Source organism: Cetorhinus maximus, chromosome 1 (assembly GCF_964194155.1).
Source record: "Cetorhinus maximus chromosome 1, sCetMax3.hap1.1, whole genome shotgun sequence".
Classification (NCBI taxonomy): Eukaryota; Metazoa; Chordata; class Chondrichthyes; order Lamniformes; family Cetorhinidae; genus Cetorhinus; species Cetorhinus maximus.
In genome coordinates, this window is record NC_135879.1 from 169,542,192 (window position 1) to 169,557,452 (window position 15,261).

At 48.0% G+C, this 15,261-nt stretch overlaps 1 protein-coding gene across 1 annotated transcript in view; it reads left to right on the forward strand.

Moving 5' to 3' along the window:
* The window catches only part of LOC144669964 (cell division cycle protein 20 homolog), a 74,236-nt gene that overhangs the window by 15,356 nt on the left and 43,619 nt on the right, over window positions 1-15,261 (forward strand). Inside the window, exon 2 of the mRNA XM_078532674.1 lies at window positions 7,180-7,302. Coding sequence (XP_078388800.1) covers window positions 7,180-7,302 — 123 coding nt within the window. The remainder of the gene's footprint in view (window positions 1-7,179; window positions 7,303-15,261) is intronic.

Consider the following 15,261-nt stretch of genomic DNA (forward strand, 5'->3'; position numbering starts at 1 on the left):
ACCTCCTTGAAGAGGAAGAGAGGGGCAGGAGGGAGTGGAGGCCAGGTGGGCGTGGACAGTGTCCCAGGGACAGGCCTTTAAGAGGGGCTCAGTTGGTGCAGGGCCAGCAGGGAGGTCAAAGCGGGAGGCCACGTTAAAGTTGCCACTATCCAGTGGCTAGAGTGTTCAGGCAGCGCTCCAACTGCCTCCAGATCTCCGAGGTCCGGTGCTGCAGGAGACTCTGCCTCTCCAAGGACACAATGACAGCAATATGTCACATGATAGGTCTGGATTTCACCTCCAACTGCATCGGTTGGCACCCCATGCCGGTGGCTTTGAAGGTCACAGTGGCCCTCAGGCTTCTCTGCCTCCGGATCTTTTCAGGGCTCAGTGGGGGATCTGTGTGGTGTTTCTCAATCAGCTGCAAACAGTTGTGACTGATGCCATCTTTAGACATGTCCGCATGTTCACCCACTTCCGGACAGATGAGGTGAGCCAGGCAGAGTGAGAACGAGTGGATGGATGGCTTCTGGGTGACAAGGGCTGTCCCTTGAAGAGGTGGCTGATGACCCCACTCTGTCACCCAAGAACCGAGGCTGAGAAGAGATACGACAGGGGTCATGCCTCCACAAGGGCGGTGTGGAGAGGACCAGTGGGCTGTTGAAGATGCATTTCAGGTGCCTGGACCGGTCAGGGGCAGCATTCTCCAGAGCATGTCTCCCTCATTGTCGTCGCATGCTGCACACTGCACAACCTGGCTCTGGCAAGGAGGGACCCACTGGAGGCTGAGAAAAGCGAGGCAGCTCCACAGGCCACGGAGGGTGACTCAAGTGATGGCTCAGAGGAAGAGCCTGGGAGGTGCAGGGTGAGGACCTTGAGGCAGAGGACAGGAACCTTCATGGAGGCACCAGGGATGTTTTAAGACAGATAAATGTTTATGGTACTTCACATGAACAAAGAATCAACAAAGTGTCCATCCATAACACAAGAGTCAAAATAATTAATGCAAAACATGTCACCCATGACACATCCCTGTTGTGCTCAAGGCGGCTTCAACTTATGTCTGCGGGTGCTGCATCTTGGTGCCCCCCTCTCACTGACAGTGGCGTTGGAGGCAGCCTGCTGATTCTGGTCTCCTGGTGGCTCTGATGACCTTGGCAGTCGTCCTCTGACCGCCGGAGTCTGAGCAGACTCGGCCTGGGAGGGTGCATCCAGCCCCTTGGCTGGGCACTCCTCAGTCATCGCGGCATCATCAGATGCAGTGGCCACTGGCAGAGGGGCGAAGGAGCTGGTGCCCTTGTCCAGAGCTCCCTGAAAGAAGCCCATAGAGACGACAGGCAGCTCGTGCGCCAGCGTGAGGTGCGTTTGCACCTCCCTGCTCATCATTGATGGATGGGAGCCTAGCAGGGAGACTAGGTGCCTCATCCATCTCACACTGGCAGTGAGCTCCTGAGGTCACCATCTGTGTGAGGTCTTGCAGGTCCGAGTTGAACCCCAGGAACTGCTGAGTCTGCTCCTGAAGTTGCCCCTCCATGACAGTCTCCAATCTCTCAATGGAGGATGCTGTGTGCTCGGTGTTAAGGTCAACGCAGAATTCATTCCCCGCGTGGACTCCTCCGTAACAGAGACCATGGCACACAGACCCTCATGGATCTTCACCAGTTCTCCCCGCGCATCCCGCTGAACATCCAGCTTCGTTTTTTAAAAATTCATTTCATGGGATGTGGGCTTTGCTGGCTGGGAGAGCGTTTATTGCCGCTGGATGGACGACTCCATCTGCCTCGGACGCAGCATGGTCCTGGTCTCCAGCTGTGCTCCCACTGTTGGCTCCCTGGGACCTCTCTGCCTTTGCCAGCTCCTCAAGCGAGCGTGATGTGCCCTCACTGCTGTGCATTACCCACGGAGCCGAATAGCTAATACCCACAGATGTGTGAGTATCTGTGCTGGTGCCTGGTTTAGAGAGATGGTGTGATGCTGGTGTGGGTGTGATGTCTTCCTCTGAACTCAATGGGGTGTCCTCGGGGTCACCGGCGGCTCCTGCGGATGGCGCATCTGCGGGAGGAAGGCAAGAGATCAATGCATTTGACCATGCATGTTAGGCAGGCTGAGGAAACAGTGGAGACCTGCTGCATGGTGCCATCTGCATTGGAGCTTCAATGGGCTCTCTGGCTATGACAGTTCAGTTTCTGATGAGAGGAGCCCGTTATATTTCCAGTACCCACTGCACACACACCTGTCACCTGCACTCTTACCTTCATCCGAGACCCCTGCCTCACCGCGACTGGAGGAGTGAGCCAGCCAGTGGCATTCCAGCTCCAGTACATCGCTCTCGTGCTTCATGAGGATGCACAGATTTTCCACTCCTCAGCCGCTCTGTGGCGCTCCACAGCAGCATGACTGCTCTTCTCCTGACAGGGAAAAATAGCCTCATTATTGCTCCGTTACCCTGAGGGTCCTTTCCTAGTTTCCCCAACCCCCCCACCCACCCCCCCCAACCCGGTCTTCATGTGGGCCATGTCACTGTGGCACAACTCACCCTGCAATTCCCTGAGCCCAGTTGTGCTGACATCTCAGCCTTGGCAGGGCAGGCTTCAGTGCCAGTTGGTACACACACTCTTAGACCCCTGAACGTTCTGAGAAATGGGCACCCGACTAAAGTTCTCCGCACAGGTCCATGCCATTATTGAACTTACCCTTGCTGACAGCAGCAGATCATTGAACCTTTGGCAGCACTGAAGCCATGTGCGGCGCACCACGTCATGCCCACTGGCCTGGGCGGTGATCTCTATCCAGGCATTCTTGGCCGGGTGGGATGGCCTTTTCTTGCCATCTCTTGGCATTAAGATGTGCCACCTGGCTCTGACCTCCTCGACCAGCATTCCCAGGCACTCACCTGAGAAATGGGGGGGCAGAGTGCCCAACCCCCTGCCCTCCTGCCTTCCGTGACCATGCTGAGGCCATGACTGCACAGCAGGACGTTCCTTGAACAGGTTCCAGACAGCTCCCTCAGCCACCCCCACAACCCCTGGCAGCCTTCAGGGAGCTGCCCGTTCCATTTTTGAACACTGCACCGAGTGCCCATTGGACCCGGTGTCCGACATGTTCCCGCCCCACATGGAAAACACATCTGGCAGTCGCGTTTCACGCTGGGCGGGCCTTAATCGGCCATCCAGTGTAAGATTGGGTTCACAGCACGAACTTGGCTGGCAGCGGGTTTTACACCTGACTGCGGGCACACCCCGAGGGTAGAATTCAGGCCCATGTGGCTCTGGTTGCATCTTTCCTGTGCAGCTTTGGTAGGGCTCCTCACAGGTGCAATGAGCCACATCCTCAGGGGGTAGCCCTTGTCTCCCAATAGCCATCGGCTCACTCTGTTTGGAGATACAAAGAGCTGTGAGAGATGTTACTGAAGCAGATTGAAGGAATTGTGGCAGCTTCCAGGAGACCTTGAACAGATGTACAAGAAAACCTTCTGGTGGTCATTTGGAATGGAATCCTATCTGACTGATAAATATTCCAGGATGATCTGAGGGCACCTGGATTAACAGCACACATGGGGCACTGACTCCCTGGGTAGAAGTTTTGCCTGCAGGAAGGCGCATAAATTTGCACCACTGGCCGGCTGCCATTTGTTGGCACCATACGGCCCCTGGGCAATTTTCCTACAAACAGTGGGTGGCTAAATAAGATAAGTTTATGACGAATTAAGATCAATTATCAGAGGTTGACTGGAGTTTTCCAGCTAACCTGTTGGTTCCCTGTAACATCAGGGACAGGTCAGCTGCCTGGAGGTGGCCTCTGGGGGTGGCGGGTGGGGGGAGGGGGTGCAACTGCTTCAGGCAGGCTTTATGCCATCCCTGATCACCTGGCCACAGCTGTGACTGCAGGTCCCCTGTGGAGGTTCCCCACATCACCCCCCTCCACAATGGCGGCCCAGCAGCTCTGGCCATTTTTTAATAGTAAACTTTCTCAAGATAGAGGTGCAGACTCTTTGACTTACTTACGTTGGCAGGCTGCAGCTCCTTCCATGCAGCAGAGCCTCCTCTTGGCCCTCCAGCTTCGAGAGTCTACCCGCTGTCCTTAATTGGATGGCAAGCGCACCCTCTTGCCACGATTTGGCCAATTCAGGGAAAATCACTGCTGAGCAACTGTTTCCCATGCAGTGTGGACTCTGGGCTCCCATTTGACCCTGACATTGGGGTCCCAACCCAAAAGCGTGCGCCGTGCAGCTGTGGGAATACGACCACTGCAGCAAAAGACCACTCTGGGTCTGACTGGCCTCACCAATATCAAAATGGGCATAAGTGGTGGCCTTGGCAGACATTGAATTGGCAATGCATGTCCATCTCGCCCTCTTGGAAGGAGGTCTTGTTCCAGGAGGCTGCAGATGCCAGCAACAGCTTTCCATGAAAGACTGGGCCTCCTGAGGCACTGTTGCTCAGTCAGATTGAGAAAACTGATCCTCTTTGCTTGTATACCCTGTGCTGGGTGTATTGCTTCCTTTGAGTTGGAGCTCTGTATCCATCGCCTCAGTTCTGTCATTAAGGATGAGATTTCAGAATACTTGGAAGTGCATGGTAAAATAGGGCAAAGTCAGTATGGTTTCATCAAGGGGAGGTCATGCCTGACAAATCTGTTAGAATTCTTTGAGGAGGTAATGAGTAGGTTAGACAAAGGAGAGCCAATGGATGTTACCTACTTGGACTTCCAGAAGGCCTTTGACAAGGTGCCACACAGGAGGCTGCTCAGTAAGATAAGAGCCCATGGTGTTAGAGGCAAGGTACTAGCATGGATAGAAGATTGACTGTCTGGCAGGAGGCAGAGAGTGAGGGTAAGGGGGTCCTTCTCAGGATGGCAGCCAGTGACTAGTGGAGTTCCGCAGGGGTCAGTGTTGGGACCACAACTTTTCACTTTATACATTAATGATCTAGATGAAGGAACTGAGGGCATCCTGGCTAAGTTTGCAGATGATACAAAGATAGGTGGAGGGACAGGTAGTATTGAGGAGGCAGGGAGGCTGCAGAAGGATTTGGACAGGTTAGGAGAATGGGCAAAGAAGTGGCAGATGGAATACAACGTGGGGAAGTGCGAGGTCATGCACTTTGGTAGGAAGAATAGAGGCATAGACTATTTTCTAAATGGGGAGAGAATTCAGAAATCTGGAGTGCAAAGGGACTTGGGAGTCCTAGTCCAGGATTCTCTTAAGGTTAACTTGCAGGTTGAGTCGGGAGTTAGGAAGGCAAATGCAATGTTGGCATTTATTTTGAGAGGGCTAGAATATAAAAGCAGGGATGGGCTGCTGAGGCTCTATAATGCTCTGGTCAGACCACATTTAGAATATTGTGAGCAATTTTGGGCCCCGTATCTCAGGAAGGATGTTCTGACCCTGGAGAGGGTCCAGAGGAGGTTCACGAGAATGATCCCAGGAATGAAAGGCTTAACATATGAGGAACGTTTGAGGACTCTGGGTCTATACTTGATGGAGTTTAGAAGGATGAGGGGGGATCTGATTGAACCTTACAGAATACTGAAAGGCCTGGATAGAGTGGACGTGGGGAAGATGTTTCCATTAGTAGGAGAGACTAGGACCCGAGGGCACAGCCTCAGAGTATAGGGAAGACCTTTTAGAACAGAGATGAGGAGAAACTTCTTTAGCCAGAGAGTGGTGAATCTATGGAATTCATTGCCACAGAAGGCTGTGGAGGCCAGGTCATTGAGTGTATTTAAGAGGGAGATAGATAGGTTCTTGATTGGTAAGGGGGTCAAAGGTTACGGGGAGAAGGTGGGAGAATGGGGTTGAGAAACTTATCAGCCATGATTGAATGACGGAGCAGACTCGATGGGCCGAATGGCCTAATTTCTGCTCCTATGTCTTATGGTCTTATGGCCTTATGGTCAACATGTAGCTGTGGAGAAGGCCAGCTGCTGTTACTATTATTGTTGTTTCTGCTGCTGCTGCTGTTGTTGCTGCTCATCTTGATTCACATCTAAAGTCCAAGGTAAAGCTGCAGAAGCGGCTCCCATACTGAACTGAAGGTTGACAGCTGGAAAATGTAGCTCAAATGCGCTAGACTCCAATGTTGGAAATGATCTCCAAAGCACTGCAAGCACACTTTCAGACCAAGTCCTGTGAGCAAAAGCCCTTCAAACCCAGGCAAGGATGGAGATATGAGTTCTCAGTATTTCATGGACTTACTGCTCGTCACTTGTTCAGCTCCCTCATGCTGTACTCTCACCTTGATTTCCTGGAAAGTTCCGCGAAACCCGGAAAACCTGTACACCCAGTGTTAAAGTTCAAATCCTGACTTAAAATTGCTTTTAATAAGCACTTCACACATTATAACTGCCAATCCGCCTATCTTGCTGTGGTTTCGCAAGCACAGCAGATCGTGCTAAACTTAAAGGTGGAAGTTGACAGGTTGCTGCCAGCTTCTAGACATCTTGGCAGCTTCAACCCTTTTAACCAACCACCAATCCCATTTCGTTTTTTCAGTTCAACACCATCCCCCCCACCGCCCCCATGATATTCAGTTTAAAGGTCAAGCAGATGTATTGTTACATTCCCTGAGTAATGCTGTCATAATAATAGATATTCAATCGTGTGAGTCAATTCCAGCATTAGGTCAATGCCATGTTCGCCAGGGCAGGGTTCTATGTGTACTTCTCAACCAATGAGGCCAGTCAGAATGAATGGCTGCTCAGTTTTGCCACTCGGGCTAGATTCTCACAAGTCTTACCAAACTGCATGATATCATATGAGCACAATGATTGCCCGTGACAAGGTTTTCAAAGCCACGATATGTTCAGGATCCTGATTTTTGAATCAGTGTGCATCTTGAACTCAATATTCTTCCCAATGCTGATATGAGTATACAGAGTAGAAATTCATCTTGGGCGATAGTGTAAACTGAGTGGTATCACATTGGCCACCTGTTGTACACCTGCCCAATATCCTGGAATTGAATATTGGGTGGGACATATAACAAGTGGCCCATTTGACACTGCGCATTTTGTGCTTCCACCCAAGATGAATTTCTAGTTGTTAGTTTATCATCCATTAAAATAGGTATCGATTGCCTTTAACTATCTAACTGGTCATTCTTCAGGCCAGTGACTGGACAAGAAGGTGCTATGCACACACGCACTTCCAGCGTGGTGAGGTCCTTGCAATAATGTTGAAATTCCTGTTCTTTGTCTCAGCATACGAGAACAACCTAGGCGATGCTTTTCTTCATGGTAAACATGAAGGCACAAAAAGCAAACGAAGTATACCTCTGATCCCTGTGAAAGTCTTAGATGCACCAGGTATGAAGGATGATTACTGTAAGTATTCTTGCTCATTTCTGGGCTTTACAAACATTTTTAGATGCTCTCTCTGTGTTTAAAATAAATGTTATTGTTTTAGGAATCATATATTTTTGAGGTTGTATTTTGCATATTCCAAGCTTCATTGAAAGTAGAAAATGACTAGATTATTCCCTCTGGGATTTGTTCATTTCTTTCTGGAAGTGTAAAGATGCTTGAAAAAGTGGACCAAATCTTCTATAGCTTAGCTGTTGTGAAAAGTACTGTGAACAGTGCCAGATCCAGTAGCAATATTAACTGGGAAAGATTAATGAGAATACAATAATAATATTATTGAGGAACTTGCATATAGGTATCAACATTTTCAAAAATTAACTACTGACTATTGTTGTACTATCTCAAGACTACAAATAGGTAATTTTATCAACACAATGGTTCAGATATCATCAAGGAAGCAGTTAATATTGGATTTGATCCAAAATATGTGTCAAAAGAGAAGCATTACAATGTGTCTGGTTTACTCAATTTTGTTGCAGTTATTTGAATACAATATCGTAAAATAGTTCACAAAGTAAAATCCTTTTCTTAAGGGATGTTAGTTCACAATGTTTTGATTCACCGAAATAGATAATTCAATAAAGTGGAATGACTGCTATTCCAAAAAACATTCAAAATAAATTCTGCTGCTGTCAAGAACCAAATGTATGTCTAATGACCTGAAGAATGCCTGGTGCCTCTCTCTAGCTAAGGTCCTCATAGACCAAGGATTGCTTAACATGGCTTATGCCATGTTGTCACTATGTGGCAGGGTGAGGAGATAGGCCCCAAGAACAACTTCAACCAGTATGGGGATTGAACCCTTGCTGTTGGTGTTATTCTCCACCACACTCTAGTCAACTGAGCTAACTGGCCCCTATGTTTGGCATGAGCAGTTATAAACACATTTGAATAGTTAATAATATATAAATAATAATAACCTTTATTAGAACTCCAAATAATTCAGTGGAAAGGACACAGGTTGTATATCCAGCCTGTGTTTAGTTAGCTAATCTTAGTACCAGTATCAGTAGAAACCAGCCAAGGCCTGATTTCTATTCAACCACCATTGCAGAAAACTATAAGTTTGTGGGAACATTGTGTGAGAATGGTACCAAGTTTATCTGTGATGTCCTGTCTGTCAAATCTTCTTACAACAGTCACCACCAAGGCTCACACAAGAATAATGTGAGATGATGTACTGAAACGCAACCAATGATCATGGAACCTTACAACAGCAAATAATCTATATCTAACATTTTCTATTTAATTGGTGCAAAATGAGTGTCGTTCTGGCATTGTTGCTGAAATTTGGATGAAAGACCTGAGATCTTCTACCTGCCCTAAAATTCCAGTAGAATTCATTATGTATGTAAATGACATGATAATATGGCAAAAAGCTGCTAACTCATTGATTCAGCCATTTCCACCAGAACTGCACCTGACTTAATTCAATCTTCTAGAAATTAAACCCGGTGGGTTACTTGCATGGCTTGTCAAACCAGGAAGTGGTTGAATTCACAAGCGTTGATACACAAACTTTGTCACAAGTTTTGATGCACAAACTTTGTCTGAAATATCAGCTTTTAAGAGATTAGAAAAATATTTTTCACAGCTGTGTATCTGAGAAAGGATTCAGCAAACTTACTTTCAACCATTTCAGAGAGGTAAACCGTTTGCTGCCCATGGAGGCCTTGCCACAGGTTCATTAAGTGCATTCTGTATATGACATTTCTGTAGGCTGCCTTTCTGGAAGTGACATGTCTTGTGGCTAATTGTGTTCCTTATGTTAGATAGTAATTGGGGGCAGGGAGATACCACAGGTTTTTGAAGCCCAATTTTTGCTCAGAAAAGTGGTTTACAATTTCTTCAGCAGCTTTTCTCGCCTTGTAGAGAGAATTAAAGCAGGAAATTGTTGCCTGATCACAAAATTATTCACTTAGTCTCCTTGATGGGATGGTTTTTCTGCCATTATGCTGTGATATCACTGCCAGCAACCACAAAGTCTCCACTACCCTTGAAGTCTTGGAGCATGGAGCGTATTCCAATCTATTTTGTAAGGCATAGAGGGAAGAGCAACAGGCTGCCGTACATTCCAAGGCAATGGCCAGAATTTTTCCATCGGTGAGTTGGGGGCAGGGCCCGCTCGCCGACACAAAAATGATGTGGGATGACGTCGGGGGTTCCCCGCCCATTTTAAATATTCAGGAAGGCGGGGGCACAGCGAAATCAGCTGTCCGCCCGCCAACCTGTCAATGGCCAATTGAGGCCATTGACAGGATAATTAAGGCAATTAAAGGCCCTGCCCGTCCAACCTTAAGGCTGGTGGGCAGGCCAGGAGCCTCAGCGGGCTTCTGAAAAAACATGAAACCTCATCCACTGGCGGGATGAGGTTTCATGTCAGTTTTTAAGAAGTTTAATAAAGTTTTAGTCATATTTATTAACATGTCCCATCTCGTGTGACATTGTCATAAGAGGGGGACATGTTAATAATTTTTTTATTTTTCTATTTTTTAAGTTTATCGAACTGTCAGTGATATCCCTGAGACAACACTTTGCCTCAGGGAGCAGTGCGCTCTTTGACAGTTGGGGAATCCCTCCCCCCACTGCACAGTAAGCGCATAGCACTTCCCGTCGGGCAGCCCACTGGGCGGGCCTTAATTGGCCCGCCCACTCAAAATGGCAGCGGGGCCCGTTTCGGCGGCGGAGTTCGGCTACCCGCCTGCCGCCGAGCCGGTGGGGCCCACCCGCCCATCAAGGGCTAAATTCTGCCCAATAAGACGTTTTAGTTATAGTGTCCTCTCAAACTTCTCAGTGTTTGTCTGTCAAACTGCAGGCTGTGTATTTATTTATTTTTTGATTAACATGTTGACTGGCTGGGTATTGTCACATTAGAATGTCTGGTTCTTGACCAGAAGATAAAAATTTGAATCCTATTTTGGACTGTCATTCATACTTTGGTTTTCATTGCAAAGTTGTTTTACCCACTTTACCTAGGGCAGAAGGGAAAATGGGGCATGGAGGGAGCCATTGGAAATTTGTAAAGGAAGTCTAATTAGCCTAAGAAGCCAATTGCTCTTGTTGTCGGCTGTCTCTCGATTTGAGGATGACGTCTACTCAGGGTTTTAATTTTCTGCCTTGGGTCTTCATGTGACTGAACAGGCTGATTCTCCCAAAGATCTTTGGGCACATGGGGCAGGATGTCTCACAAGGTAGTGACATCCAGAGTGCAGGATTTGCTTTCTTTCCTTTCCTTCTCTGCTACTGTTCTGCCTCATCATTAAAACATCGTGACTCAAAGCATGATGCAGCTTGATGAAATTGTCACCATTTTGAACAATTGTTGCAAGCTCCTCTCATTAATAGTAATGCTGCTGCACTTCAAGGACAGCTTCAGAGTTTTCTTTGTCTCCCCTGGAATGTTGGCCCTTTGAGAGTTGTGAAATTCAGACCTGGCATTATGGAGTTATGCCTGAATGCTTGTCGAGCTGGCTTCCAGAAGAACACAAACATTTGACAGCTGACCCATTGAATCTAGAGGATGTGGTAGAGGCATTGCTGATGAAATTTCTCTAGTGCTCTTTTTATGTGTCGCTGACACACAGTCCAGATCTCACTGCAGTACAGGAGTGTGGTGACGACAACTGCTCTGTACACTAGGACTTTGTTGACTTGTGGATGTCTTTGTTGTCAAACACTCACTGCCGTAGCCTGTAGAAGACTGAGCTAATGCAGCTGATCCAGTGTTGGATCTTATCATCAATGGTGGCTGCCTAGGTATGGGAAGTGCTCAACAACTTTCAGAGTCTCTCTTTCAACATATATGAGGGGTTGGAATATTTGGCTGACCAGGTTTGGGTTGGTATATGAGTTTTGTTTTGGCAACATTCAAGGACATGTATGCTGAATTGAAGAGACTGGGAGTGACTTGAAAACTTGGTGCAGAGTGGGCAACGACACTGCAGTCACCCACAAACTGTAGATCATGTATGTCTATGGTGGTCAGTTTAGTTTTGGCACAGAGTCAGCTGAGGTTAAAGAGTTTTCCATCTGCTGCACTGCTTGTAGCTACTCCTGCCTGGATATCTGCTGTCGTGATATGTCACGCGTGTATCTTGTGTCATCCTCACACATCCACTGTAGTTCTTCTGCAACCACCCTGTGATGCCCATCACCCAACCGTGTCTAGGTCAACCCCTCTTTCTGCTGCCCTCCACTTTGCCCTCTAGAAAAGAGCTCTGTAGCTTTTCAGCTCTGACCAAATGGCTGAAACACTGACATTTTCATTTCTGGATGTCACTTTTTAGAGTTCTTTCTGCTCTTACAATTTCAAGCACCTCTTCATTGCTCTTATGGTCTGTATATGGAATTTTTAGCATACATCTTAGCATCCACATTTCAAAGGCCTCTATTTTATTATTTATTATCCAGGTTTGTGAGGCCTACAGAAAAGTGGATAGAATGTAGCATCAGATTTTTCACTGTCACACACATGCCCTCACATCTCCATCTGGCCTCATCTCCTTTGGAGGCTGCCTCCTCAGCCCTCACCATCTTGAGGCTCCTTGCACAGGTCAATATGTACCCCCACACACCCTGGGATACCCTCCTTCCCCAGTACAGCCCTTGTCCTGCAGCCTCTTCCCTTGCCTGAGGCCACTTCTCCCCCTTCCCAAGCAAGCCCTAGCCCTGCAGCTGTTGAAAGTCCACCCACATATGGCTGATCTGGTAAGTGGAGACCTGCCCATGAGCCCCCCTAAAAGTGATGTGGCGCTGTCTGTGAAGCCTGGCACTGATGATTGTGAGTGCTGACCGAAGGAAAGTAGGCAAACAAACCTTGAAGTCCCGAGCGAAGTGCAGCCCGCCAGGTGCACGTCTTATATGTGCTGTTGTGAAACACGTCGGTGTGTTTTCTCGCCGACCTGGGAGGATTATTCAGCGGGGGTAATGAGTCTGGCGAGCTGGCCTTATAATGATATGCTGATGTATTACAACGAGGTTCCCAATTTCCGGTGTTGGAGAACGTGGCCCACTATTGGCGGCGGAAAGGACAATCATAAGCTGGTTTCATGATGTCGTGAAATGGATTGTTGGCCTTCTCACCATATTGTCTGCTCACGCCACCGAACACACCTGACGCTGGCGGGCATGGAAAATCCCGGCCTATGGTATCAGAGGTAACAAATACTTCGAAATTAAGGAGTACAGGAAAAGCTCCAGGCATAGATAAAGTAATGACAGAGCACTCTGAAAGCCTTTGAAGAAATGGAATTAGAAGTGATAACAGAAAATTGTGATCAAATATATACCAAAGGATACATTCCAAATGTCCTGAGATGCTCATTATTCTTTTTTTAATATTTGTTCATGAGATGTGGGTGTCACTGGCTAGGCCAGCATTTATTGCCCATTCCTAATTGCCCTTGTTCAGAGGGCATTTAAGAGTCAGCTATACTGCTGTGGCTCTGGATTCACATGTAGACCAGACCAGGTAAGGATGGCAGATTTCCTTCCCTAATGGACATTAGTGAACCAGATGGTTTTTCCAACAATCAGCAATGGTTTCACGGGCATCACCAGACTTTTAATTTCACCATCTACCATGGTGGGATTTGAACCCGGGTGGCAGAGTGGTATTGTCAAGTGACAGTACCACGATGCCACCACCTCCCCTCATTTTCATCTAGACAGTATTTAATAATGTTGCCAAAGGGCAGTTGATCTTTGAGGTGAATAACCACTGTCAGGTAGATTGTAAATAGTGTGGGGACTATCACACAGCCTTGGTTGACCTCAGTCCAAATTTTGAAGGCATCTGTTTCAGATCTCCCACTCAAGACAGTTGTGGTGTATTACCATGAAGCAATTTCAGGGTTGTAATGAAGGCTCTTGGGCATCCAAATGTCTGGAGCACAATCCAGAGAGCTTGCAATTCACTGAGTCAAATGCTTTGGTCAGGTCAGTGAATACAAAGAAGGGTTTCTGGTGTTGCTCTTGATGTTTTTCATGGATTTATCTGGAAGCAAATACTATGTCAGAGTTTCTCCTGGAGGCTTTACAGTCATACTGCGAGCTGGATTTAATGGCTGGGATGGGGGTCTTGGGCTAGGGAAGGCCTGCCGAGTTAAGTGCCATGGTGGACAGCAGTGGTTCTTCCCCAGGATCAAGGACCCTGGAGGTGAAAGCGCCGACCGCCAAGAGCTGCCAGCCACAGGGGAGCTGGTGACTGCTTCTAGTACTACACCTACCCAAGGCCCAGGATCATTGCTGGATCTCAGGCCACAGGCGAGTGATGGTGTGAGGGAAGTCACGGGGTTGGGGTTGTGGGAGAGAGGGCGGATGGCAGTCAGCAGCATGGACAGGTGAGTGGCTTTCAGCAACCCCCCTGCTTCCTGCGGCCATGTCCCTCGTTAAGGTACTGAGTGTGTTTGAATGAGGGACCCCCCCCCCCACTCTCTGTGCCCACAAACAACCTTGCACATATTTGCCCCCTTGTCCCCTGCATGGTGAGTCCGCCATATGTCCCTGGGTTAATTCCAGGCCCTAAAAGTGGGATGATGCCTTCCCATCATGGACTTAATCGGGGTGGAGACGGGAAGGCAGTGGGGTCCCCACCTGCCACCCTCCTGCCTGATTAAATGCCCTTGTGCAGTCAAACCCATCAGGGACATTAAATTCCTCCCCATGTCCCTCAGGAGATTTCCTCAGCCACAGGAGAATGTGTGTGTCGTTTTTTTTCTCTGTCATGGACAAGAGAAAAATACCTCGATAGTTTCTACAGCATGATTTATCTCCCTTCTTGAAGATAAAAGATTGTTAGAGACATTTATATGTGCTAAACCCTATTATAATTAACATAATGGAATGTTTGAACACAGCGGTGAAAAGAATTGATCTGGATTTAGGCAGGTTTTAATTAATGATCTTCATAGGCATTATTTTAACTACAGACACCTTGGGCTGAATTATCCCCCCGTCGGGGGGGCTGTGAGGGGCCGGGCAGGAGCTCCTGATCGGGTGCCCGCCGTCATTTTACGTGGGGGGGCCAAATAAGGCCCACCCAGCGTGACACTTGCCCGGAAGTGCTGAGTGCTCCCTGTGCGGGCGGGAGGGGATTCCCTGAGTCCGGGCTTGTGCTCTTTCGCGCGTGCACAGAGGTGCCTCAGGAGGACTTGTTTAAGGTTCAAAAATTTCAATAAAGAATTGAAAATATTTTAAGACATGTCCCCTCGTGTGACAGTGTCACATGAGCTGGGACGTGTCAAGGAACAGTAATTAAAAAATTTATTTAATTTATAAACACTTCATGAAACCTCATCCAGCCTCTGGATGGTCTAACTAAGATGTGAAGGCCACCTGGGCTCTTCGCCTGCCCGCCAACCTTAAGGTTGGACGGGCAGCTCATTTCATTGACTTAATTAGTTTTAAACAGGCCTTAGTAGGCCTTTGACAGTTTGGTGGGCACGCAGCTGACTCGGCTGTGTGCCCGCCAAACTGAAAACCTAAATGACACGCGGTGACGTCGGGACGCCTGCCCGATGTCACCGCGCCTCATTTTATGCCTCGGCGAGCGGGCCCCGCCCCTGCTCGCTGACCGGAAAATTATCCCCCTTATTAACTGACAGAGGCCCAGAATTTCCAATGGGGTTCCCCAAGTTTACCACTGTAACTCTGGAAGGGACCCTTAACCCCACTAATCTGGGTCTCTTTTGTCTTGCTGGGAGTTCTGTCTGTTATCTGCGGGAGTAACAGTGGGAGACCATGAGAACCCCAGTGAAATTTCAGAATCTAGTAGTTGCTGAGAATATAGCAGTCTATAAAACTAAAAATACATCTGACTGACCTCTTAGTCATAACTGAACTATACATATCCTATCCTAAAATACGTCACACTCATCCATCATTCCTATTCATCGAAAACCGCATTATGTCCAACTTCCA